Genomic DNA, 27,809 nt, shown 5'->3' on the forward strand with positions numbered 1-27,809 from the left:
TAAAAGGCTTTAATACTTAACTAAAGGAAGAAGAATTCTCAAAAGACAACATCAGGCAAATTCAAAAAGATAAATTCAAGACACTAGTCGATACAGCTGGAGAAGTTACTTTTATTCTTGCAGTTTTATACTAGGAAGTCAACATTTAATTTAATAAGCCATCATCCACAATTGATTAAAAATGTTTAATCCTTAAATTGTGCATCAATATCCTATGACTCCAAATTTTATTTATCACTCTCCTTCAAGTCTGAAGAAAATGATTAATTTGCTAAGTTCCACAGACAGTACAGTCCCACTGACATAACATTTAGTATGATGTCCTACTCTCATATTAGAATTAAGGACAGCCAGTATCAAACTGGCCTGAAACCTGATTGTGTTCCTGGTTCAGAATACCTGTAGTAAATTTGTAAATCCACACCAAGACACAACATTAAACTAGGGTGTGTATATCTTATAAAAAACTTTTCACAGTAAAAATCAACATTAAAATTTTACCAAATTCCAACATTATGGTTTTTGAATCCAATTAAGCTTTCAAAATGCCTGATTAGCTTTGAATTAATTATAAATAACTTCATGTAGTCTGCCCAGCATTTCAAAATGGTTATGGACTACCATGTTTAAAATGTCAAAGTATGCTATACATATTGCACTTTTCTGCTAGGCTGGGCTAGTATCTTCCATGGCAAGATCCTCAAACTATTGAATAAAATACACTTTTAAATCAATATAGGTACTTGATTAATTTCCCTGAAATTATCAACATCATTACCAAAATCTTCCAGGATTTTGTAAGATTTGATTCCTTAAATACAGTTTTAAAGTTACACTTATGGAGGGGAAAAAACCCTCATAGACTGACTGTAAATTTTACGTCCTTTTTTGGTCCCTCAGTGACCAAAGAGAATTTTAAACAAATTATGCTTCATGTTTCCTGGCTTAATAAAAAGCTACAATTTCTATTATCCAAATTAAGAAATATTATACTAATCAAAAGCTATTAATTTTGAAATGTCTATGTATGTCTGTCTGTAGGTCCCCTTAGAACCTTTCCAAACATTTATAATCAAGAGATTTTAATCAATTATGTACTAGAATCATATTAGATAAAGAAAAACTTATTTTGCAAAAATAAAATCACTTTCCAATATGCTTGACAGAAACAAGCTATTCATTTTCATTTGTGTTCCACTGTAGACATTACTGAAATCTGTCCAATGGTTTATTTCCAAGTGGTCCACTATGGAATTCTTCGGAATGTTTTAAGATTGGCTGTAGCTAGAGTTCTGACTTCCATTTGGACCCTGCTCTCCTTCACTGTTCAAATGGGGGAAGAAAGAGATTTTATACCAATTAAAAGATCCATTTTTACACCTTGATAAGCCTACTGACTTTTAAATTCATTATTCTGTGGCACAACTATACAGAACGAAGACATTCCTCATTATAAGACATGTGAAAAATTAAAATCCAGAAGACTAACATTTGGTTTTATGTTTTTATTCTTATATAACTTTGTGCCCTCACATATAACAAGCATTCTGGAAGTTAGTGTCCATATATACTCAAAAACTTTAAATTAGAATATGGGATTTCATTGTTATTACAGGTATCACTCAACATAGAGATTACAGCTTCTTCTAAACAAATTTCCTATAAAATTAAATCTTACATATAAAATCCTATTCCTACTATTTATGAAAAACAAGAAGTGTTCTTCAAAAACAAAAAAAAAACCAAAACTGTTGTCCAAAGGCATAGTAAAATCATATATAAATACAGCAAACCTTTATAAGTCAGCAAGAAATATGGTAATTTCCTGGAAAAATGCTGAATACTTAAAATAAAAATGCTGAATACTTAAAAATAACTAAAACTGAAAATACCAGTAACTTTGGCAATAGGATTATTGCCTTATCTTGTCCACCATCATCTTGCAGCTTCAGGCCCTGCCACTAGTGGAGAATCACTCAGGGAATTTCTGCAAAAAATGCATCCAAAGGTAGCTGTTTGAATGACTGCCTTGAACAGCTCCTTGAATAAAATATTAACTTTTTCCAAATTGTAACATTAACTTATCAGTAGCAATCCATAAATCTATCTTGTTATATAACAATCATTTTTCTAAAGAAACAATTAAGATGGATGGCATTTCTTTATTTCCCTTCTGACTTTTTATCCCTGCCCCAAATGAACTGATACACAGTGAGGGCTGAGAACCACTGAACTAAATGAACAGATCTTACTTAAAACACACATACACACACACCCCAATAACAACAAAAAAAACTCTCTTAGCACAGGTGATTCATTTTTAGCAAAAATATATTCTTATGTGCTGTAGATCTTAGGATCACTTAAAAACCAAAATTCTTTATCTTTACAATATCAGATCATTCATTGAAATTTTTGAAAATTGCTACTGAAATTTATAAAACAAGACAATAGCCAGCAGTGAAAAAAAAAAAAAAAGATGGCACAGAATCCAACTGACATGAAACTACTATAGCTCTGAATTCTGCCCTGAATTTCAGATGAACTTGCCTAATTCTGTCAGCTTTAAATTTATGGTATATGACCATATGTTGAGAGATACCTGTAATATACCTCCACTGCATTAGGAAAAGTTACTAATCAGATTAGTGATTTTTTTAAATGAGACATTCTCAATCAAATCACAAATTTAAAAAATAAAATTAACATGGATCATGAAGTTTTGGAAGAAATGTTTTAAAAACTACAAAACAACATAATCTAAGAAAAATATGGTAAGTATGATATATAATTCAATGACATCAATAATTAAAGTCTACAAAGTACCTGTTTGGAGGTGGTTTTGGTTTTGGCATCTTACTAAGAATGGTTGCCATCTCTTTTCTCTCATCGAAATTCTTCCACTGCTCATATAGTTTTAAAATAACCCTGATTATTTCCAAAATCTAGAAGAAAATATTTGAAAAGTTCTCAGTGGCAAAAACAAGCAACATTTCTTATATAAAGAGCATACATCACTTACTACACAACCCTCAGAAAACAGTAAATAGTCTCTGTCCTTAAATCCTGATAAATTTGAAAGCAGTATTTTTCACCACAGTGCTGTTTAGGATTTTCCTTCTAGCCTCTCATTTTTCAGCATGTGTGCACTGTCCATTCTAATCTATCTCTGCAGTTGATTTCCTTACATCTGATGATATCTTTTAAACTGAAACATACTAAGAATAAAGGTTCTAATCATGAGGGAATATACCACTATAGAGCACACTCCTCTAGTATAAATTATTTTAAACAACTTAATCAGGGGTAGTGCACAAAAGATGTTCTGATTCTGTTAACTACACATACATTAAGGTGCTCAAAAACTGGCAGCTACAAATTTGAAACAACTAGTTTCCAAATTAGCCATTTTTTTCCCACCTGAGTAGAACCTAACCTTAGGATTAATTTTAATGCATTTAACACTTGAGCAGAAAAGCTAGAAACACAGCAAAAGCCATTCTGCCAGGAGATAGGCTATGTTACAGAAGTTCACAGTAGTATTCAGTGGTTACCAGGGAGATTTTAAAATAATCCTGGGAATTAGAGGCTACTTTGCAACCAATTAAACCAAAAGTTTACCATTCTGTTTAATCCTAAACTGAAAAGAGATACATAACTTAATAATCAGCATTAACTCTTCCTACCAAACTTTTTTTTTTTTTTAGACGGAGTCTCGCTCTGTTGCCCAGGCTCACGTGCAGTGGCATGATCTTGGCTCACTGCAACCTCTGCCTCCCAGGTTCAAGCAATTCTGTCTCAGCCTCCCAAGTACCTGGGAGTACAGGTGCATGCCACCACACCCGGCTAATTTTTGTATTTTCAGTAGAGACGGGGTTTCACCATGTTGGTCAGGCTGGTCTTGAACTCCTGACCTCAGGTGATCTGCCCACCTAGGCCTCCCAAAGTGCTGGGATTACAGGCACAAACCACCATGCCCAGCCCATGTTTCTTAATATTTTGTAATCAATAATCTTCTTAGCCTGGTGGACATCACAAGATTTTAGGCTCATGATAAGTAAATATGACATTAATTTTTAAACATTCAAGTTTACATACAACTAAGGGAATTTTACAGAATACCTTTTCCATATCCACAGAAAGCTCAGCAAACCATTGCCTGGCATCTTTCTGCTGTACAACACAGGCTACATGTAGGCAAGCTGAAATGAAAATGAGAGACAACTGTCCATGTTTAACTGCAAACACAGAATATATGATCTAACAAAGATTTTTCACTATTTCCTGTGTATTTTCCAACACTCTTAAAAAAAAATTAAACAGCTACATATGAGAGTTACCACTGACCATCTCATCAATGTAATCCGAGACAGAAAAAATTACTAGATTACATCAAGTTCTTGACATCTGGTCCTCACTGCGTGCTACTCATGGTGCAGTTGCCTTGAGAGTCAGGCATGTTAAAGAGGAAAAACATCCAATGAGGAGAGCAGAAAAGGGAAGTTATCCCTGAGTAGTGTACAAAGTAGCAGTTAAACTGCACCAGAAGTCAGTGTGACAAAACAAAACAAACAAAAATGTCAATTAATACACTAGGTTTTAACAATGTTGACTATGTTTCCACATTTCAGTTAAAAGCAGTGTTGCCTGGCCTTTTTTCTTCCTTTTCATTATTAGCGCATGATCAAGTTGTGTGAAAGCTGGGCACATCCTTACAGAATTCAGTGTTGTAATCAAATAAAGGTTAGAAAAAACATGTAATATACTGTATACAATATTAGTTATATATGTTACATACAATATAGACTAACAAAAGAGAAGAATCTACATCATAATTTTGCCTAAAACAATTTCTACTGAGCAGCCTGGATACCCTGAACCCGCCCCAGCTTAAGTTATACTCCTTGGTCTGGTTATCCATGTCTTTGCTAAGGATGACATTCTAGGCAAATAGCAACTCAAATGTCAACTGACACACTGGTTGCCCTAAGTCAAGCAAAGCTATGAGTAGGGCTTAGGTCAAGAAGGGGTTAAAAAACCAAAGGACTGAAATGATAAAAACAGGAAATTAAAATACAGTGGACAATGCTATTAACATGGGCATGAATAGAGTACACTGAAGATTGAGGAAGCATCCTAAACCTAGACTGAGGTGATGCTGAAAGGGTGGGGGAGGGTCACTGAAGAGGTGATATCTAAGCCAAGTCTTACTAAAAAAAAATGAAAGTGGGAGAAGAGAATAGTATGTGTATCAATTGGGAAACGAATTCGGCTAGCTCTGGGTTTCTCAATCTTGGCACTACTGACATCTTAGGTTGAACAATTCTTTGACACTGTCTTGAATACTACAAGATGCTTGGCAGCATCCCTGGCTTCTACCCACTAGATGCCTGTAGCACCCTACCCTAGTTATGACAACTAAAACCAAACATTGCCAAATGTCCCCTCGGGGCAAAATTATCCCCAGGTGAAACCATTAGCCTAGCTCAACAGTTTGGAGGATAGATAGGCTCTCTGAGGATGGGAGTGCTGGAGGCTAATAAGCCAGTTAGGAGACTGCTGTGGTGACATGGATAGAAATGAGAAGATGACTATGAGATTACAGAAGGAACAATCGAGAGGAAGGCACAAAATGTATTGGTAAACAACTACATGTGGGTATTGAGGGAGATGAAAGGGCCTAACTGCTGCGTTTCCAACTAAGGCATATAACTAGTGCTATTCACCAAACTGGCAAAGACATTAAAAAGAGGAACACATTTTGGGACAAAGTGATAAGCTCAATCCTTATCATGAGTCTGATGTGCTGGTGGGATGCCAAGTGGAGCTATGTAAAAGGAAGATGGATATAAAGAACTGCCAAGTGGCAAGATCTTGGCTAAATAAAGAAATTTAAATGTTTCAGCATGTAAGTGATAGTAGAAGCCATGAATCTCAGTGAAAGTACCCAAGAAGAAGACAGTAGGGATGGCAAAGATGTGACACATGTTCTGTTATCCCTTGCTTCCTGCCTATGCAGATCCCAGTATTCCTACCCACTGGGTAAGACACCACTTCAAAATCCTTTCAAATGGTCCTTTCAGGGAACTGCCAGTAATACAGAAGTGTAAGTATAACCTATTTGTCAGCCCTGATGTAAGAAGGCCAAGAAACATCAACATTTAAGGAATAATTGAACAACTGAACAAAGACAAACCAATGGAAAATAAAGAGGGGAAAATCAAGAGGGTGGAGTTACAAAAATCAATAGAAGGGGCTGGGCGCGGTGGCTCATGCCTGTAATCCCAGCACTTTGAGAGGCCAAGGAGGGCGGATCACCTGAGGTCAGGAGTTCAAGGCCAGCCTGGCCAACATGGCGAAACCCTGCCTCTACTAAAAACACAAAAATTAGCCAGGTATGGTGGTGGACACCTATAATCCTTCTGTAGCTACTCAGGAGGCTGAGGCAGGAGAATCGCTTGAACCCAGGAGGCAGAGGTTGCAGTGAGCTGAGATCACACCACTGCACTCCAGCCTGGGAGACAGAGTGAGACTCCATCTCAAGAAAAAAAAAAAAAAATCAATATAAGGAAAAGGAACAAAAATTAACAAGTACCCAATATATAACAGGCATTATTTGGTGCTCTACAACCTATCTCATTTAATTCTTCAAACGGCTCAGTGGAATTATTAGTATTCTCTCCATTTTACAATTAAGGAAACAAACACGGAAAGGTCAGATAATTTTCCCACAATTGTAAAGGAAGTAAAGTTTAAGCCTAGGACTATCTGACTCCACCCATTACAGCACTGCTTTCCACAGACAGTAGAATGAATGTACTTAACTTCTTCCTCCAGCCAAGCATTATGGACCACAGATGCTCCTTTACTCAACCTCTGAGTATTTGTTTGGGCTCAGGATATGAAAGGTCCAATTATTTTACATGCTACAACTAATATTAGCTGGCTTAATTCTGAACTTTTCCCTCTAAACAAACAAATATGTTCTATGCAGACACTGATTAAAACTATTTTGAATGGTTTCAAAAAAAAAAAAAAACTTACCAAAAAAGGGGGTGGGGGAATAATAATCCTGATTTGTGACAGTTGCAGTTCATATTATTGAAAGCTCACATGCAAGGATTAGTCTATTACTTCATGGAACATAAAAACATAAAGTACAATAGGGTGAAATTTAGTTTAGGATGACCTAAATAAGTTTATAACAATTTCACTCATAAAGGCACACCATGCTTACATACCTAAAGCTATCATGAAAGGAGGATACAGTAGGCAAAGATCCGTTCTGTAGGTATCATTCACTATCCTCCTATAGAAATGTAAATCATATTATTACTGAAAGCAGAACTACTTCATCTGATTGTACATTTCCTCCAGAGAGGGCCAGATTTCCCATCTTTGCACACATTTATTTCCTTTTTATGCTACTGAAGCACAGCTATAAAAGTGAAAACATCAAGGCAAAAGGATGGATACATGAATGTGACAACAAATAAGCACATATCAATGAATAAAATTACAGCTAAATATATTTTAAATTTCAAAATCTCATAACAAATTATAAACACATTTTTCTAATTTTTTAAAAATCAGAAAAATCAAATTAAAAAACCAGAAATTATACAGTAAATTTATACGTATGTTGCATACTACCAAAAAGTATTCTGATTACTTTAAAGATAACTTCAGTCTTAATTTTTATGTTAACAGTCTGTGTTTTGTATAAAATTAAATTTTAATAGGTATATTTATGGAACAGATAATAATTTAGGATTGTTTTCATTTTGGCATTTACACCACTATAGTTATTAAAATTCAACAAGTGGTATTTTGCTCAACATAAAATATCTTGGGGCAATAGTTTAATGACTTTAAAAATACTGAACTTCATATTTAATTGTCAACCTTCCTATCTAATAACATGTTACACTATTAATAACTTCTGTTCTAATTACCATGCAAGGGGAAGCAACATGTCTTCTTGGCCCATGTCCTGCACATACTGGAGCAAAGGTCTATAAGGATGATACACTATCAAGCAACAATCCTAGAAACAGTTTAAAAAATGTGTATGTATAAAAAACAGATTTATTACAACACAAAATGTTATCATTACCCAACTGATTTGTAATCGTGTATTTCAAAGTGAATTTCACTAACTCATGCTTGCTTCCCTTTTATTCTCTTAAGCTAGCAGTATGAAAGCCCTAAACTCTACTATAATAGTGAAGGCAGTGCTCTCTCTGGAATATACCTTGGTAAATCGGTTGGCAGTCAGTCAGCATCCATTCATTCCCTTAGAGACTCAAAGTGTCACATCTGCAACACACTGAAACCTCTTATTAGCCTATAAATTCATAATTCCCAACTGGAGGAGCAGAATTCTGCCAAAGACATTATCTTTAAATAACACTGCACACACACACAAATTGTGCACATAATTTACAGTGGTTTAATGTCCTGACTTGTCTGTTTGTAATCCTTTCATTATAGTTACTTACTATAGAACAGAAAAATTTTCCCATCCTAAGTAGGATATACAAATTATTTTACAGGCTTCAGAGAGACTCTAGATGGTAATATAAATAGGCTACCATTATTTCACCATCACATATCAGGTGGATGGTTTTAAAATGTACCTCTCTAAAATCATTTCTTTAAATAATTTCCAACTTCATTTAATTTAAAAATGTTTTAATCTATTAATCACAGAAGATTTACTTACCATTAGTTCTAACAGATAGAATTCACATTCTAATATCTGTTTAAAACAAAGATTATAAATGAAATGTCAATATGAAACCAAATTAGATAAGTCCACTTAATCTAACATAAATTAGACATTATAATAATTTATCAAAAATTTTTACTAAAAAGTTTTAAAAATCCAGACAATAAACATAGTTTATATTAAAATAAATATCTGCACTAAAAAATTACTATTATAAATGCAATTATGATTATAAGGATTTTAATCCTTGTAAGCAAAAGCCAGTTTCTCACTATCATTCTTATTACTCACTTTTATTTAAAATATCCTGTAAAACCATCAGATTTTCCAGTATACTTTCTATTCAGCAAATGCAAAAATACAATTATTTCTACTTAATTAAAAAAATGTAACTTAAAGAGAATAAACAAATCCCTTGCAAGGTGGAAAAAGAACATACCATTAAAATGTCAATAGAAATTCACCTTATATTTCATATTGTTCCATTAGTTTTTAATCCCAGCTGAGTAGTAGTATCACCTGGGAGCTTTTATACAGTACCAATGTTGGGAGCCCCAAGCCTGAAAATTCTGATTTTGTTGTTCTGGAAAGGATCCAACATCAGTATTATTTACAAGTTCCCAAGGTGATTTAATGAGCAGCCAGGGTTGATAATCACTACTATGAAGTATTTTTTTTAAATGGTAAAAGCTATTTAGCTTTAATTTAGAATGATGTCTGTATTTATGTAATATTTGAAACTGCCATTTCTAGGAAACTATTAAATTTAGTCTAATATAAAATAGAGCTAGTTTATATATAGCTTTGATAAGTGTTCCATTTTATACCATATACTTACATGATTCATCCTATAAGGAAATTCCTTTGGAAAGGCATATGAAAATCTAGTTTTTACTGCAGAAAATAAAAAAAAAATTTAAACTGAGAAAATGGGAAATAAATTAACTCAAAATTCCTTTAACAGAGCAGAATATTAGAGGGTAGAGCAAAATTATTTTCAGCAGGAATTCTTGGCAATACTTAGGGACCCAGATTTTTATTTGTTTTCAGGGAAGGGGAAAGACTGGGTGGCAGGACACTCTACACAGCTTCAATTTTATATTTACTACCTTAAGAAAGGGTTCTGATGTTTAAAAAAGAAAAAGATCAGGAAAAAAAAAATCACTGGCTTTTATCATTTCTAAAATCTTTTCAGCTACAGAATGGTATTCTGCTTTCCAGTGACTGAGCTTAGAAGGAACACAGGGGTTATACATGTGTTTACAATATATACAATTGGTAAAAAATATACATATAAAATATTGGGAGGATAGTACACCAAAAAAATGTTAACAGTGGTTATTTGTGAGATTTAAGAACTTTTTACTAATCTGCACTTTCTAAACTTTTTACAATGACCAGGTATTTATCAAATATTTATTTTAATAAAAGCATTAATATATGTGCAAAGGTCTCTAGAGTTACTCATAAAGTAGTAGTAACACATAAAGTTAGTACTCTATTATCTATTACTTTATTGTTTAGTCACTAAAGTACAAATGAAAAAACAATGTTAACCAATCCCCCATCTCCTTAAAATGGTGTGAGCATATACATATAAGTACTATTTGAGAAACTGTATTCAAGCCATAATGACACATTTAATTCAACCAAGTAACTACTGACAGGTCCTAAAAAATGTTTGGTGTAGGCCGGGCGCGGTGGCTCACGCTTGTAATCCCAGCACTTTGGGAGGCCGAGGCGGGCGGATCACAAGGTCAGGAGATCGAGACCACGGCGAAACCCGTCTCTACTAAAAATACAAAAAAAAATTAGCCGGGCGTGGTGGCGGGCGCCTGTAGTCCCAGCTACTCGGAGAGGCTGAGGCAGGAGAATGGCGTGAACCCGGGAGGCAGAGCTTGCAGTGAGCCGAGATTGCGCCACTGCACTCCAGCCTGGGCAATAGAGCGAGACTCCGTCTCAAAAAAAAAAAAAAAAAGTTTGGTGTCAGCTACCATTTGTACAAAGCCCAAGTGATCTCACTGAAATGAAAAGAAATTCCATTTCTGGCTAGGCACGGTGGCTCAGGCCTGTAATCCTGGCACTTTGGGAGGCCAAGGCAGGTGGATCACCTGAGGTCAGGAGTTCGAGACCTCCTGGACAACATGGTGAAACCCCATCTCTACTAAAAATACAAAAATTAGCCTAGTGTAGTGGTATGTGCCTGTAGTCCTGGCTACTCGGGAGGCCGAGGCAGGAGAAACCCTTGAACACGGGAGGCAGAGGGTGCAGTGAGCTGAGAACACACCACTGCACTCCAGCCTGGGTGACAGAGTGAGACTCCATCTCAAAAAAAAAAAGAAAGAAATTCCATTTCTTCTATGCACTATATTTTCAAAATGATTTGTTTTGCAAATTAAGTGCCCTACAGCTAATTTAGATGTGTAATATCTGCCAGGATTTGAAACCTAGAACAATTTAAACTTGACATTAGTAAATTTATAATCTTTCCTTTCTTCTCTCCTTTATTTAAATTTAAGACGTACCAGACACTTCTCAAAAGAAGACATTTATGCAGCCAAAAAACACATGAAGAAATGCTCATCATCACTGGCCATCAGAGAAATGCAAATCAAAACCACAGTGAGATACCATCTCACACCAGTTAGAATGGCCATCATTAAAAAATCAGGAAACAACAGGTGCTGGAGAGGATGTGGAGAAATAGGAACACTTTTACACTGTTGGTGGGAATGTAAACTAGTTCAACCATTGTGGAAGTCAGTGTGGCGATTCCTCAGGGATCTAGAACTAGAAATACCATTTGACCCAGCCATCCCATTACTGGCTATATACCCAAAGGACTATAAATCATGCTGCTATAAAGACACATGCACACGTATGTTTATTGCGGCACTATTCACAATAGCAAAGAGTTGGAACCAACCCAAATGTCCAACAACGATAGACTGGATTAAGAAAATGTGGCACATATACACCATGGAATACTATGCAGCCATAAAAAAGGATGAGTTCATATCCTTTGTAGGGACATGGATGAAACTGGAAACCATCATTCTCAGTAAACTATCGCAAGGACAAAAAACCAAACACCGCATGTTCTCACTCATAGGTGGGAATTGAACAATGAGAACTCATGGACACAGGAAGGGGAACATCACACTCCAGGGACTGTTGTGGGGTTGGGGGAGGGGGGAGGGACAGCATTAGGAGATATACCTAATGCTAAATGATGAGTTAATGGGTGCAGGAAATCAACGTGGCACATGGATACATATGTAACAAACCTGCACATTGTGCACATGTACCCTAAAACCTAAAGTATAATAAAAAAATAAAAAAAATAAAAAAAAAATTTAAGACATACCTATTAAGGTTTCTGAGTTTTACAAATCCTTGTGATGTAAAGTATACCAGCACAACAGGTTCTTATATAATGGTAGACAGTCAACAAAGTAAAATTATCTCTCTATATAAAACAAATCTACATCCCTATCCCCTGGACCTTGACACCTAACACCTCTATTGAGAATATATTTACCTGATACTGTCACATGTCTGTTACTCCACGCTAAAACTGCTCTGCATTTTTTTCTATCTTTTAATCCTTTTCTTCCAACTTGGAGAAAAATACATTCCTCCTCTCTATTGTTTGTCTTACCACTTATACACTTGTTATCATCTATTCAATCGATAACTCCTACTAATTTTTTTCATCTTTAACCTTTCCTCCTTCAGTAAATCTTCCATCACATACTAATATGCTCCAATTTCCCTTCAAAGAAGCAAAACAAACTCTACCTAATTATATTCCTCTGCCTTTTATTTTTGTAGACTCACTGAGATCATACACAGTTCTCTTATACCCACTGTTATTGACTTCCCAGCCTCCAGAACTGTGAGAAATAAATGTCTGTTGTGAAAGCCACCCAGTCTATGGTACTTTCTTATATTAGTCCAAGTGGACAAGACATGCCTTCACCCAGCTTCCCCTACTATTAACATCTTACATTAGTATGGCGCATTTGTTACAATTACTGACCCAATATTGAAATGTTATTATTAACTAAACTTTGTACTTTTTTCACATCTCCTTAGTTTGTACCAATGTCCTTTTTCTATCCTAGGGTCTTATCTAGGATACCACATTACGTTTATTTGTCATGTGTTTCCTTAGACTGTTTGGCTGTGACAGTTTTCTAGCCTTTCCTTGTTTTTGATGACTTTGACAGTTTTTAGGAGTACCAGTCAAGTATTTTGTCAAATGCCCCTCTACTGGAATTTGTCTGATGTTTTTCTCATTAGACTAGAGAAAATGGGTTTTTGACAGGAAGACCACTGAGATAAAGTTCCAACTTCATCATATCACATCAATGATACATGATATTAATGTGATTTATCACTGTTGCTACTGACCTTGATCGCCTGGCTAAGGCAGTATTTCTCAGGTTTCCCCACTGTAAAGTTAATTTTTTCCTCCCTTTCCATATGTACACACTAGCAGGAAGTTAACATGTATAGCCAGCACCTTAGGAGTGGGGAGTTATGCTCCCTCTACTTGAGGGCAGAATAGTTACATACATTATTTGGAATTCTTCAGCATGGAAGACATGTCTCTTCTCCCTCATTTATTTATATCAGTATGGACTCATAGATATTTAGTTTATACTTTGAGTTATTATCCAATGCTATTTTTAAAATTTTGATGCTTAAATTCTTTCAGCTTTGGTCAGTGGGAGCTCTCTTAGTTGGCTCCTATATCCTTTTGACATATCCTCATCAATGTAGGTTTTTGTTTTTCTTGTTTGTTTTGAGTACTTCTTTATTACTGGCATTATGAGATGGTCCAGGTCCATCTTGTGTATTTCTTGCCCCAGTCCTAGAATCAGCCATTTCTCCAAGGAGCCCTGGTACCTTTTATTGGAGAATGATATTAGAAACCAAGATATGGGTACTAGGTGAGCTCATTGCTACTGGTATGTCATTGCTTACAGATTCTTTCAGCTGAGAAAGCCAAGAAATATACACACTAACCCATGTATAGACACATATCTATAAATATTTCTATATGTAACCGTCTATATTGTACTAAGGTACACGAGTTCATGCTGTTTCCAGCCCTTTGCTTATCTGTAAATTCCCACTCCAACAACGAGAAACCCGGCTCTCAAACATTTGCTACTGATTTATGTAATTGTTTAATTCCCATATATATGTATAGCATTATCAGAATTGTTAACTTGTACACCCATGGGTAATAACTTCATCAACCAGAGTACAGTGCTTATGTGTAGTTCGTTTTGCCTTTACTCTTATACTCTAATCATTTCCAAAGCTACTTATGTCAGCACCTTTCCCCCAATTCCCTTCATTGAAGTTGTTCATATATTTGTAATATAGTTAGACTATTCCTTTCTCAGCACCTATTCGCTTCTTAATTCCTTGCAATCTGGCTTCTACCTCCACCCCCACATTGTTAATGACACTATGTTCTCTCTCAAAGATCTGTTTTTTTCTTTGGCTCACGTCTTTTTCTAAGCAGCGTAAGACATTGTGCAACTCTTTTTTTTTATTTTTAGAGACAGAGTCTTACTCCATTGCCCAGGCTGGAGTGCAGTGGTATAATCATAGCTTACTGCAACCTTGAACTCCTGGGCTCAGGCAACCCTCCCACTTCAGCCTAGTTGAGTAGCTAGGACTACAGGTGAGTAGCTAGGACTACAGGTGTGTGCCACCAAGCCCAGTTAGTTTTTCTTTAATTTTTTGCACAGCTGGAATCTTGCTATGTTGTCCAGGCTGGTCTTGAACTCCTGTTCTAAAGCAATCCTCCTGCTCCAGCCTCCCAAAGTGTTCGGATTATAAGCAGGAACCACCATGCCTGGCCTGTACAACTCTTAAATGTTACCAAATTCCAAATTTCTACTGCTGGTCTCACATTTTTAAGAGGATGTTCTACTAACATATTTATACTTAGAATGTCAAAGATTAAATTTAATTCTTTTCAGAACTCACTTACTGTCTTTTTCAGTACCAGCTTCAGCTCCCCAACCCCCGGCAAAAAAACCTCAAAACACATTTCTGACTCTTCTTAAATCCCTTCTTTTTACAAGAAATGCTGACTCTATCGCTCAAATCTGGCTCGTTTGTTCTTCTTGCTGCCTGCCAATATTATTTTAAGCCTTCATTAGTGTTCACTGGTATGACTTCAGCAACTTAAAAATTATTTTTTCCACTTTAAACTTGTTAGGTTTTATTTCTCACAGCACCCTGTGGTAAGTGACAGCACTCAATACAGTTTGCAGTTTTACTGTATTTCAGAAGGTTTTTGTTTTTAAATTGTGTTAAGATACACAAAATTTTTGCAAAACTGAAACTCTGTACCCATTAATCACTCCCTATACCACCCTTCCTCCAGCCCTACCATTCTACTTTCTATCTCTATTAATTTGATTACTCTAAGTATTCCATGTAAGTGTAATCACACAATATTTGTCTTTGTTACTGGCTTATTTCACTTACCATAATGTCCTCAAGGTTCATCCATGTTGTGGGACGTAAATAACTTCAAAATTTGTCTAATTCTACCTGCCCTCTCCTCCAATTCATCTTACATAATTCTGTCAGATTTACCTTCCTAATGCACAATGCTAGCATTACCCTGATGTGTAAAAATAAATAAAACTGGCCAGGCACAGTGGCTCATGCCTGTAATCTCAGCACTTTGGGAGGCTGAGGTGGGTCAGATTTACCTTCCTAATGCACAATGCTGGCATTACCCTCATGTGTAAAAATAAATAAAACTGGCCAGGTGCAGTGGCTCACGCCTGTAATATCAGCACTTTGGGAGGCCTGAGGTAAGGAGTTTAAGACCAGCCTGGCCAAAATGTTGAAACCCTATCTCTACTAAAAATACAAAAATTAGCCCGGTGTGGTGGCACACACCTGTAATCCCAGCTACTAGGGAGGATGAGGAGGAGAATCACTTGAACCTGGGAGGCAGAGGTTGCAGTGAGCCAAGATCGTGCCACTGCACTCCAGCCTGGGTGGCTGAGCGAGACTCCGTCTGAGATAACTAACTTTCATTACTGTCAATAGAACAAAGTGCAGATTCCTTCATTTAGCATCGAAGGCCCTCTATTAGCTGATATTAGTCAGGTAAGGATTTTTCCCCACTATTTCCTTACTCACCATTCAGTTAATCTAACTCATGAGCTTTCCCTATTTGACTAAACTATTCAGTGTTCTTAGACTGTCTATCTCTTCCATTTCCCCAGTTCAACTTCCTTCACCAAATTCTACTTAATCCTTTCTGGATTCATGAAACAATCTTTTCCCACCCGAAACATTCACAGCATTCTCTGTAGCTCTCTTATACTATTTATTTCCTTCTGTATTAATATTTTTATGTGTCTTTTTTTGTCCTTAAATTCCTTGTATTTTATCTTGGTACCAATGCCACTGCATTGGTACAGTGTTTTCCAATGATAATGATGTTGTTGTCATTGATCATGATGATGATGATGATAGCCCCTAAAGTTTACTGAATATTGTGGACCAATATATGTCCCCCTCCAAAATTCGTATGTTGAAGCCCTAACTCCTAGTACCTCAGAATGTGACTGTATTTGGAGAGAGGGCCTTTAAAGGGATAAGATTAAATGAGGACAGGCCAGACGTGGTGGCTCACACCTGTAATCCCAGCACTTTGGGAGGCCGAGGCTAGTGGATCACGAGATCAGGAGTTTGAGACTAGTCTGGCCCACATGGTGAAACCCCGTCTCTACTAAAAAATACAAAAATGGGCTGGGCATGGTGGCACATGCCTGTAGTCCCAGGTACTCAGGAGGCTGAGAGGCTGAGGCAGGAGAATCACTTGAACCCAGAAGGCAGAAGTTGAAGTGAGCACTCCAGCCTGGGTGACAGAGCGAGATTCCATCTCAAAAAAAAAAAAAAAAAAAAAAGAAAAAAAAGATTAAATGAGGACATAAGAGTGGGGCCTAATTCTGTAAGACTATTGTCCTCACAAGAAGACGGCAAACCAGAAGTGTGTGTGCTCAGAGAAAGGTCCATGTAAAAATAGCCAGACACCTTGATCTTGGATTTCCATGCTCTAAAACTGTGAGAAAATATGCTTCTGTTGTTTAAGCCACCTATTCTGTGGCATTTTGTTACGGCAGCCTCAGCAAAGTAACATACTAAGCAAGGCACTGTTCTAAAAGCTTTATAAATATTTACTCATTTGGTCCTCATAACAACCCAACACAGGAACGGGTTTGCACATAGATATTAATATCTACCCATAAGAATGACATAATAGCCATTAGAAAACAATAAAATACAATAAAATTCGGAAACAGAATTTTTTCTTTACTCTTATAAGATTAAAAGCCACTGAGTTGATGTTTTTGGATTGATAATTACTATCCATTTTAACATTAAAAGTAATATATTTATATCTTTTTAAAAAAACCTTTTTTAGCTTGATTTTTTGCCAAATACACTAGACATAAAGGTATCCTCAGGAAATTTAATAAAGCCAACCAATCTCTCATATGTCTCATAAACTAAAAAAAAAAATCTATGTACTCTGGAGCTTTCTTTAGAATTACATCCTTAAAGCAGATATACTTTTTGCACTTACATACAGAAGTAGCAGCAGCAATCAATCTTGTATTTGAAACTACTCCAAATTCCTAAAGAAAGAAAAGCAGGTACATGTTAACCCAATGAATCTAAGGGTATCTGAACTCTATTCAAAACAGGATTTCCTTGCTCCTGTTTACAATCTGTTCACCTTCTAACTACTTGAGGCGTGAAGTACTTAAACCCCTAAATGTACAGGTTGATTACCCCTTATCTGACATGCTAAGGATCAGAGATTTTTCTGATTTAGGAATATTTTACATTACACTGGTTGAGCATCCCTAATCTAAAAATCTGAAATGCAAAATGTTCCAATGAGCATTCCTTTGAATGTCATGTCCGCCCTCAAAAAGTTTCAAATTTTGGAGCATTTAGGATTTTCAGATTAGGGATATTCTGCCTGTATTACCTTTCCCCCAAATTGCTACAACTTAAGACACATTTTAAAATAATTTTATAATTTAATAACAATAAAAAGTACCAAATTAGAAACCAAGCCTTAAGGTTACAGTGTCAGTTTTTGCATTTAAATTAGTTTCCAAGAAGATTGTTTACACTCTATACTTAATTGCAAGAATAGTAAGTATGTTTCCTATTCAATTCAACCTGTACTAATAGATACTTTATGCCATTTTATGATAAAACAGTCGAATCTGTGAATAAGATAAACCTTAATTAATCACCAAAAGAACTAAAAAAAACACACACAAAAAAACCATATAAACAGTTACTATCCTTTTTAGAACAGGGAGATAGGAATTATGTAACACTTCCAAAGTCAGTTCCCATTTCCTCTTTCAAGTGAACAACGACCATTGTGAAAATACTAAAATTTATTATGACCCACCTTATATATACTGTTTCATTTATTGCCTCATAAGAGTTCTAAAGCCTTCACTTCATTTTAAAATAAAAAAATCAAGAGTTGGTTTCTTATCCAACAAAAGGAGCTAAACTAAAAATCTATTTAAATACCTTCAGCCTACATCCTTATCCTGTGTAGGGGAAATGTATGTGTACTAATATATTTGTTTTACATTTAAACCTCCAACTATAACTGAAAAGAAAAAGTAAAAGCCTGAGACATGTTCTTAAATGAGATTTCCATACAATTTCCATAAAACTAGAGAAAATACAGAAAGATTTGGTCACAGAGATAAAAAAAAAATAATGCTACAACCAAATCTGAAAGACTACATTCTCTTTCTCAGGAATAATTTTTTTTTTTTTTTTTGAGATGGAATCTTGCTCTGTCACCCAGGCTGGAGCACAGTGGCACAGTCTTGGCTCACTGCAACCTCCACCTCATGGGTTCAGGCGATTCTCATGCTTCAGCCTCCCTAGTAGCTGGGATTACAGGCATCTGCCACCACATCCGGCTAACTTTTGTATTTTTAGTAGAGACGGGGTTTTGCCATGTTGGTTAGGCTTGTCTCAAACTCCTGACCTCAGGTGATCCGCCTGCCTCGGCCTCCCAAAGTGCTGGGATTACAGGTGTGAGCCACTACACCCGGCCTAGGAATAATTCTTTATCCAAAACTGAAGGGGAAAACTTTCATTCAGTAAATCACATCACAGAGTTCTACTCAGTAAATCAAATAATAATATTTAACAAGTACAATAGATTAAAATCCTCAAATTAATCTATAAGAATGTTTATAAAGATTTTTTGGTCTTGGTCCTCCATACTGCCTGTGCTTAAGAGACTTAAAATTAAATTATTACATGGTAATATTTAAATAAAATCAAATATTACATAGAATTATTAGAATTAGAAAACTCAATCCATAATAAGGACCTTTAATAAACACTTTCTTTTCCATTAAAGAACTTAACAAAAACAAAGCTGATTCTGCCTTCTTAAACTACCACTCACAATTAGAAAACATAAACTTCTAGAAAGCTTGTCTTAATATTATTTCTAACAGAGTCAATTGTCATTATTTAGGTAATAGTTGGGAAAGATGTCATGGATAATCTTAAACCATGGCTAAAACAAAACTAAATCAAAGTGGGTGCCAAAAAGAATGTAAACTTACTAGGTAAAAATCACATTCAATATTCAAGAATACAACTCTAAGACATTATCCAAAAATAGAAACATAATGCAAAGATTTCACACCACCAAAGACTACATTAATTATTTATGAAAAACAGCCAATATCTGCTATTATTTTCTGGACTTTAGCTGAGCTCTTTCAAAAACACTACAAAGGTAAAAAAATTGAACAGAAATTCAGTCTCTGCTGCAAGTTCCTATCTATCTTCTCTCCCTTACCTAATTTCTCTATGCTCACAACCTCAACTTTTACTTGTTAGACTCTATATAGCTATAGCTTCCCCTAATCCTTGCCTTCCTTCTGGCTTGGTAGGCAGCCAATCATCAGGATGATGGGAGGGAAGACAGGAGAAGATAAGCATATGGATGAGAAGGATAAGGGACATTCTCAGGTTATGGTAGGCAAGCTGTGGTACTTACTCAATACTACTCAGTGCCAAACAATAGATGTCTCAAAGGCAGCAGAGGAAAGTAGTTAAGAACACAGGATTGGTAACGAGACTCCCATGGTTCAAACACGGGCTCTGACACTTACTAGCTATATAATCTTAAGCAAGTTCTTCATCTCTGTCTCAGTTTCTTCATTTATAAAATGGGAATACTACTACTATGTATTCCAGTTTGTTACAAAGATTAAGTCAGTTGGTACACAGTAAGTGCTGTATGTGTCTGTTAAGTGAATATATAAGGATATGTATATATTTCTTTGATTTTGTATAATTTTAGTATTTTGCATAAATTACCATTTATTAATTTTACATAGGCAATGTGAAAACTGGGGCAGATTAACCAACATACATTGACTACACTTTGATGAAGAACAGAAAATTGTTTTATACCTCTACTTTGGATGCCAAAAACACACATGTAGGAGCCATTAATACAGGATCTATACTTTTCAGAGAATACCTAAAATATGATAAAACAAAGTTAAATATCATTCATATAGAAAACACACTGGGAAAAATCAAGATAACTCTATGGTAGACACATGATTCATTTACACTGTGCTAAGGTTCATCAACATTAGATAAGAGTTCAAATAAATAAAATAAAATAAATTAAAAATAATCCTACCTGGCATAGAATCTCTTGAAATATACCGTAGCAGTGGCAATAACTTGTTGTCTTAATTTAAGATGTTCACCTAATGCTTGGATAACTAAAAGGTAAATAATGAAATTTTAAATGTATCTTCTGGTATCATTATATATTAACACTGAACAGTAACTTCCATGTGGTTAAATCATAATTATGTTCATTTTTAACAAAGGAAAAAACCTACACATGGTCTACGTGAGTCACAGTTGTCTAACACTAGGATTTGCAAATGTGTTAAGAAATATATAGGTATGCATAAATAACGACAAAACAACAACAAAACAGAAATTGCCCCACAGCAAAAAATTATTCATCCGTTGATGGAGTTGAATAAGTATTTCCCGTCTATCTTCTAAATATTTTTAATGCTTTTCATATTATCTTTATAATAAATATAAAAAGAAAATATTAGACACCGATGAAACTTGTTAATACTACCACTTTTTTTGTTGTTTTGAGACAGAGTCTTGTTCTGTCGCCCAGGCTGGAATGCAGTAGCACGATCTTGGCTCACTGCAATCTCCACCTCCCAGGTTCAAGTGATTCTTGTGCCTCACCACACCCAGCTAATTTTTGTATTTTTAGTAGAGAGGGAATTTCACCATGTTGGCCAGGCTCGTCTCAAACTCCTGGCCTCAAGTGATCTGCCCACCTCTGCCTCCCAAAGTGCTAAGATTACAGGTGTGAGCCACCACACTTAGCTTTATACAGCTCACCAAAACAAATAAATAAATAAAAATCCATAATGAATCCTCAAAAAAAAGAGGTAAGTTTACAAAATAGTGAACTGAAAGTTAAAAAAATTATGTGACAAACCTATTACATGTCAGAGTAAAGACCTATCCCTATATCCTCTTCCCTTCAAAGCAAAGTTCTAAGAGAAATGATCACTATAGGATGTCAATCCAAAGAATCATTTATCCTCAAAGTACTTTGCTTTAGCCAACCTTGAACTGGGTCTAATAATTATTATAAAGCCTTAGGGAGATTAGGTAACACTTTCAAATTGTCTTGAGTGCCTGTGATATGTAAAATTCACACAAAAAAACTTTATTTGGATCACTAAAAAGAAAGATAAATGAATACGTTGTAAAAAGAATACCTGTATAAATAAAAATGTTAGGTATGCACTAAAACAGTTCACAAATTACCACACAAAGACATTTTTATTCAGAGGTAACCAACTATACAATTTGAACCAATTTTTTAAAAAGTTTACCATTTGTAAAAAATATTTGTAACTTCCAATATTCTTCCTCTGAGAGAAACTTTAAATCCTTTTGGCGCTCCTTCAACAGATCTTGTTTATCCAAAATCCACTGCAAACTAGAAAAGACATGTTACAGAAAATCAACAAGCAAGGTCAGAGGAAACACTCTAAGACTGAACACACTGTTCATATTCTGAGAAGTACAAAGTGCAAAAAGTAACCTTAAAGACAATTATTTCTCACATTTCTTGAAATGTGACTAATAAGAATTATCTCACTAATAAATGTAAATGCGTCCTGAAAAAAATTCTGCTCTAATCTTTTCCTTCTTCCTCCTTAGTCTGTTACTAGCTTGTATTTCATCAATTCTGGCTCTGATATCAGGATATGTCTTACAATCTGTGATGCCTTCGTGTTTTAATTGGCAGCATGTTTATTCTTTCTTGGTGATATAAGATAATGGTGGAATTATTTGGCACCAATTGATGGTGGCTTAGATTTGAGGAGGTATATAGTTTTCCAGCTGTTCATGGGTAACTATGGCATTTAATTTCCTTACTTCACAAATCTAATTATATTAAAAACTGCCTCAGAATGTGTTACACTGATAGCCTCCTCCTCTTGCCTAGTCAGGTGTGCTATTTTTAACCAGATATGAAATTGACATGACTCAAAGAAAAAACTATCTTGAACCTGTGTTTGTCATTCAATATGTATTTGAAGTCTTATGTCAATGAACTTGTTATTCAGCATTCTTTTATACAGCTTTATGGATGGATCATTATTTAGCCAATCTCCACTGATGGAAATATAGGTCATTATTTTTCACCCATATTTTCTAACACCCTTAAGGGCTTTTTTCCTTCAATTTATGATCCATCTGGAATTTATTTTGGTGGAAAGTAGGAATCCAGCTAAAATTTTGTCAAATGCTTATCCAAATGCACAGAGGTATTTCCTGATTTATAATTCTATCATTATACTTGGATCTTCTTTATAATTTCCTATTTTTTTTTTGTTCATATGCTGTGCTATTTAAAAACACAAAAAATTAAGTAATTAATAGCTGATATAAAAAAATACTCTCTTGCTACTATTTTCCTGGATATTCTTCTTAATGAATATCTTTGTAATTCTCCTTGCATATTTGATTAATAATATATTTGAAATAACTTCCCAGAAGTAGGATTAATGGGTCAGTGTTGCTGGTAACTTATTGATACACATTGTCAGTTTACCCTCCAAAAACATTATACCAATTTCCATTTGTATTAACAGTTCATGAGTGAATCTTATAATATTTAATCCTGGCCAGGCGTGGTGGCTCATGCCTGTAATTCCAGCACTCTGGGAGGCCGAGGTGGGTGGATCACCTGAGGTCAGGAGTTTGAGACCACCCTGACCAATATGGTGAAACTCCGTCTCTACTAAAATTACAAAAATTAGCTGGATGTAGTGGCGTGCACCTATAGTCCCAGCTACTTGGGAGGCGGAGACAGGAGAATTGCTTGAACCCGGGAGGTAGAAGTTGCAGTGAGTTGAGATCATACCACTGCACTCCAGCCTGGGAGACAGAGTGAGACTCTGTCAAAAAAAAAAAAAAAAAAAAAAAAAAATCCTAGGGGTTACTGCCGCTTTTAAATACTTTGTAACTTAAAGGCAAAGTAGTATGTCACTGTTTCTTTCCCCTGTAGTTTACTTTTGAGGTTAAACATCTTTCCATGTCTTTATTGATCTAACACAGTTCTTCTTTTGTACAATGTTAATTCTAATATGACCATTTTTCTAATGGGATTACCGATTTTTTTAATGATTAAGAGATTCTTCTGATCTAAAATTTGTATAGTATGAATAATAAATCATTTGTTTGTAAAATAAGCGCAAAATTTCTCCCAAGTTTAAATATCTCTGAGTATTTATTTGTAATACAGAAATCTGAATCACTTACTTAAATCTACCTTTTACTTCCATGTTTGTCAGGCATAGCGAGGCGTTTCCTGATTCAAAAACATAAAAAACAATTCACCTATATTTTCTAATACCCTTAAGGGCTTTTTTCCTTGAATTTATGATCCATCTGGAATTTATTTTGGTACAGAGTATAAAGTAGGGATCCAGCTAAATATTTTGTCAAATGCTTATCCAAATGCACTAAGGTATTTGCTGATTTATAATTCTATCATTATATTTGGATCTTCCTTATAATTTCCTATTTTTTTCTTCTTCATATGCTGTGCTACTTTAAAACACAGAAAATTAAGTAATTAATAGGTGATATGAAAAATATTCCCTTCTATTCTTCTGAAAATTTCTGACTATTCTATCACAATTATTATTCTAAGACCTAAACTTTAGAAGCATTATGTTGAGTCCTAATGAAGAATATCCATTCAAATTTTGTGATTACATTACATTTAAAGATCCATATAGGGAGAAATGACATCTTACCGAGAATTCAAACTCTATTAAAATCTGTATGTGCCACTATGGACTTTTAAAGTTTTCTTCCTACAGGTTCTGTATATTTCTTTATATTTTTCCCTCTGTATATTTTCTGTTGCTAATGTAAATTATACTTCCCTATCCATTTTTTAAAAGCTTTTATTTTTGCATTTTATAACTGGTCACCTTCCTAAACCTTTATTATTTCTAATAACTTCTCAATTAACTGAGTTTTCTCATTAATTTTATTTCCACGTATTGATAATTTTGTCACTGTTTTGTCATTCTTTCTATATCTCCTTTGTATCAATTGTATTGACTAGCATATTGGTAAAATCTTAAATAGGCACCCTAATTATCTCAATGTTTCACCACTGCTGATGCTTAATGTTTTTCATGTTAAGGAAGCATCCTATTTCTCTTTCAGTAAGAGCTTTAGTCAAGGATAAATGTTGAATTGTATTAGTTTTTTAATACCTTTACTGCTTAATAGATTTCTTAATATTGACTATATTTCTATAATAAAATCCACTGTCACGTTTTATACTTTCAATGTAATGTTAGACTGCATTTGGTAATAATTCATTTACAATGTTTGCATCAATATTCAAAAGTGAGACTGTTTTTAGTGTTCCCTTTGCTAGATTTTTCTGTGTTATCATGGCTTCATAAAGAGAATTAGAAAGCTTTTCTTCTTTCTGTATGAAATGGAACAATTTCAAAAGGAGGTTCTCTTGAAAGATGGAAAGTATTTACCCATGAAATAACGCATAGCTCTTGGGTAATATTCTTAACTTGCTTTGGCTTTCAAATTTAAAACCCTGGAGATAACCCAAAAGTACCCCTGGGTTTACTTTTCTCATTCCTAATTTTGTATTTTTGTATCATTCCTTTTTCCCCTGATTTAACTAGCAGTAGTTTGGTCTACTGTTTTTGTTTACTCTAAAAATGAGCTTTTGTAATTTTTTTCCTTGTAATATATTAGCATCATTGTTATCTATTTTAAGTCCTTCTTTCTGTTTCTTTAGGTTTATTTCATGTTTCCTTCTTAATATTATTAAATTGAATATTTCCATTATCTCTCAATTATTCAGGATATTGATTTTCTAATACATTCAAGCTTTGGTTACATTCCATATATGGCACTATTATGATGTTATTTTCTAGATAGTAAGTAACTGTATTTTAAGTTTCCTTTTTCACACAATAAAGTATCCACAGTTAGTTTTGTAGTTTTTATTTTTGTTACTTGTTCATTAATGCATTCAATCAACCAGCAAATACTTAGTGCCCTTCTAGTTCATTTTGGTCACAGACTGTGTTTTGTTCTACCTCAACTACACTGTGGTTTGCTAATTAATTTCATCCCCACAGAGTCATTTTATGTTTTTAAAAAGATAAATTTCACAAACATTTTATGAGTTTTCCTCACAGAACTTTGTATGGAGGATAAACTAAAAAAATTTATAAATACTGCATTTCATCAAATTTAAGATTACATCTAGGATTCATCATTATTTCATATGCTATGAAAGAAACTGCCATGCTGATTTCAAAGATATTAAAGTGTGAAAACGTGCATCTTAGAAGCATGAGATATAGCATATTTAATGTTAATTGCCCTCTTTCACCAAATCCACCTAAGACAATGGCCTTTCATAATCTTTTCATTTGTTTTTCCAGAATTGTCTTGTCTTCCACACTCGCTACCTTCTCCAGATGAGAAACTCCATGATTGCTCAAGGGATTTGAGCAAGGCAAAATGGTCCCTTCTTTTAGGACTATTTGAATTGGGAGGAAAGACAGTTTCAAAGAAGTACACTTAACTTTATAATAATTTTATATTTGAAAAGTGAAAAAATGTTTTTATAATGCTATGAATAAATGAAAGCATAATGAGAACACTATTGAAAATAAGGCAGGATCTTTTTTTTAGGTTGAAAAACTGAAAAATCAACAGTCAGCTACTTGTCAATTCTCTCAGCTTCTTTCAAAGTTTATCAGAATATCTCTTCTCCACTACCTAAACTTTTTTTTCAGGAGCTCTAACTCCAATACCTACACTTTCGATACTTTAATTTTGCCCAAGCAATATTTCAGTGTGTGAAAACAATGCAACATATATATACATATATATATACACACACACATATATATACACACACACATATGATCAGTGGTAAAGCTTCTTTAACATGCCATCTCCACAGAATCACTTTATAGCAAGAGGAAAACCTGCTTTTCCTTAAATAGGTTACCGAGTTCATTGTTTCTTTTTTTCTCCTTGCGAAGGGCTAAAAAATGAACATCAGGAACAGATCCTATTCACAGAATCGAAATTTAAATTACTTACTAATGCTTTCTTAGCATAAAAAATTATACTAAGATACCTTCTTTGTCAAATTCTGTTCATCTTTCAACTATACAGTGGAAAGCCTACTCAATGTTCAATTAACCCCATGACGCACCTTCCTGCCTGCTTAAACAAATGTATTTAGGGATAAATGTTTTTAATATTATTCTAGCTCTCACATGGTCACTGACAGAAACAAGAACTTATTCATGAAAAAGGTTAAAGAAATAGGTAAACAAAGTCACTGGAAAAATAGGCCTTTAAAACAAAATATAAAGCACAGGCGAATGAAATGGATAAATTTAGAGGGCACCTGCCCTATACCTTATCAATATAAAACTCCATCTAGACATAAAGTACGGGCAAGAAGCGGTTAGTAGGCAGAAACAAGCCAGACACTCTCCTCTCCTCATAATACTGAATCCACTCAAGATATACAGTGAATGACAAAAGACCACGACGCCGATCACCCGAAGAAATCCCAGGCAAAAGCACGCCACGACTGTCCTGAACAGGTAGCCTCACAGTCTTGAGCTGAGTCACACCTCCCGTACCTGTGCCCACTCTATCCGACCCCCCGCGGCCTAACTAAACCAAGAATCCGAAATTAAACTCCGAAACGTTCCTTCCCAGGAGACTAAACTCTCTCCCACCCCTCCCCCTCACAGATCCTTCCCTCCCCGAAACTGGGGCTGGGGGCGGGGAGGGGAGTCGCCTCAGAAAAGCGCATCTTGCTTCTGGCCGCTGCGGTCTCCCATGAGGACCCCGGCACTCGGAACTGAGCCGGGATCCAGGCCCAGGGGAGTCACAGGCCCCGTCCTCACAGCCCCCCCAAAAACCGGCCCCAGGTGAGAAGACGGAAGATCGCTTACTAGTGGGAGCTCTGCCAAAAGTTCCCTGCCATGGAACACAGCTTGCCCTGATAAAAAAGCACCAGCCGGCGGAGCGGCCCGCGGAGCGACCATAGACCCAGCCCGTCCGGTAACCGCGCTCCTCGATCAAATCAGCTCGGCTCGACTCCGCTCCGCGGCGGCGACGGCGAAAGGAAGAGGATGGCCCCCTAGTCTCCTTCACGCCGGCCGACAACACTCAACTGTGCAAACCCGTTCCTATCGACAAAAGTTCCGGCCCGCGGTAGCAGAGGGAGCCGGCGGGTAGGTGCTGACACTTGGGGGTGCTGAGATAGAAAACTAGTGCTCACGAGAGCTCGCGGCGGTTGGAAGGCTCTCGCGAGAGCGTCTTGCCAATTCTGGCCCGGGGCCCACGCCGT

At 35.6% G+C, this 27,809-nt stretch overlaps 1 protein-coding gene across 2 annotated transcripts; it reads right to left on the bottom strand.

Annotated features, from left to right (window-relative positions):
• Window positions 1–91: 91 nt before the first annotated feature.
• CCNC (cyclin C) lies at window positions 92–27,781 on the bottom strand. Of its 2 annotated transcripts, XM_055259705.2 has the most exons (13): window positions 27,412–27,713; window positions 21,754–21,860; window positions 20,511–20,595; window positions 20,273–20,342; window positions 17,373–17,424; window positions 9,570–9,625; window positions 8,726–8,761; window positions 7,956–8,047; window positions 7,242–7,309; window positions 4,123–4,202; window positions 2,827–2,945; window positions 1,893–1,987; window positions 1,109–1,323 (listed from the first exon to the last, which is right to left on the bottom strand). In XM_055259705.2, exons 1-12 carry the CDS (start codon window positions 27,441–27,443, stop codon window positions 1,936–1,938), a joined length of 849 nt encoding a protein of 282 aa, XP_055115680.1. In that variant the 5' UTR covers window positions 27,444–27,713; the 3' UTR covers window positions 1,109–1,323; window positions 1,893–1,935. The 2 variants fall into 2 exon arrangements, with proteins under 2 accessions (XP_055115670.1, XP_055115680.1); XM_055259695.2 differs by lacking the exon at window positions 1,893–1,987 and having other exon boundaries at window positions 92–1,323; window positions 27,412–27,781.
• Window positions 27,782–27,809: the final 28 nt, after the last annotated feature.

This window comes from Symphalangus syndactylus, chromosome 2 (genome assembly GCF_028878055.3).
Source record: "Symphalangus syndactylus isolate Jambi chromosome 2, NHGRI_mSymSyn1-v2.1_pri, whole genome shotgun sequence".
In the NCBI taxonomy this organism is placed as follows: Eukaryota; Metazoa; Chordata; class Mammalia; order Primates; family Hylobatidae; genus Symphalangus; species Symphalangus syndactylus.

Bases quoted from the DNA above. Each gene is read 5' to 3' on its own strand.
- CCNC (XM_055259695.2), bottom strand. From the start codon at position 27,443: ATGGCAGGGAACTTTTGGCAGAGCTCCCACTA. The intron at 17,425-20,272 runs GTATAAAACAAT...TTCTTTCTTTAG, and splicing joins TTTTGGCATCCAAAGTAGAG to GAATTTGGAGTAGTTTCAAA. The intron at 7,310-7,955 runs GTAATTAGAACA...ACATTTCTATAG, and splicing joins ATGTTGCTTCCCCTTGCATG to GAGGATAGTGAATGATACCT.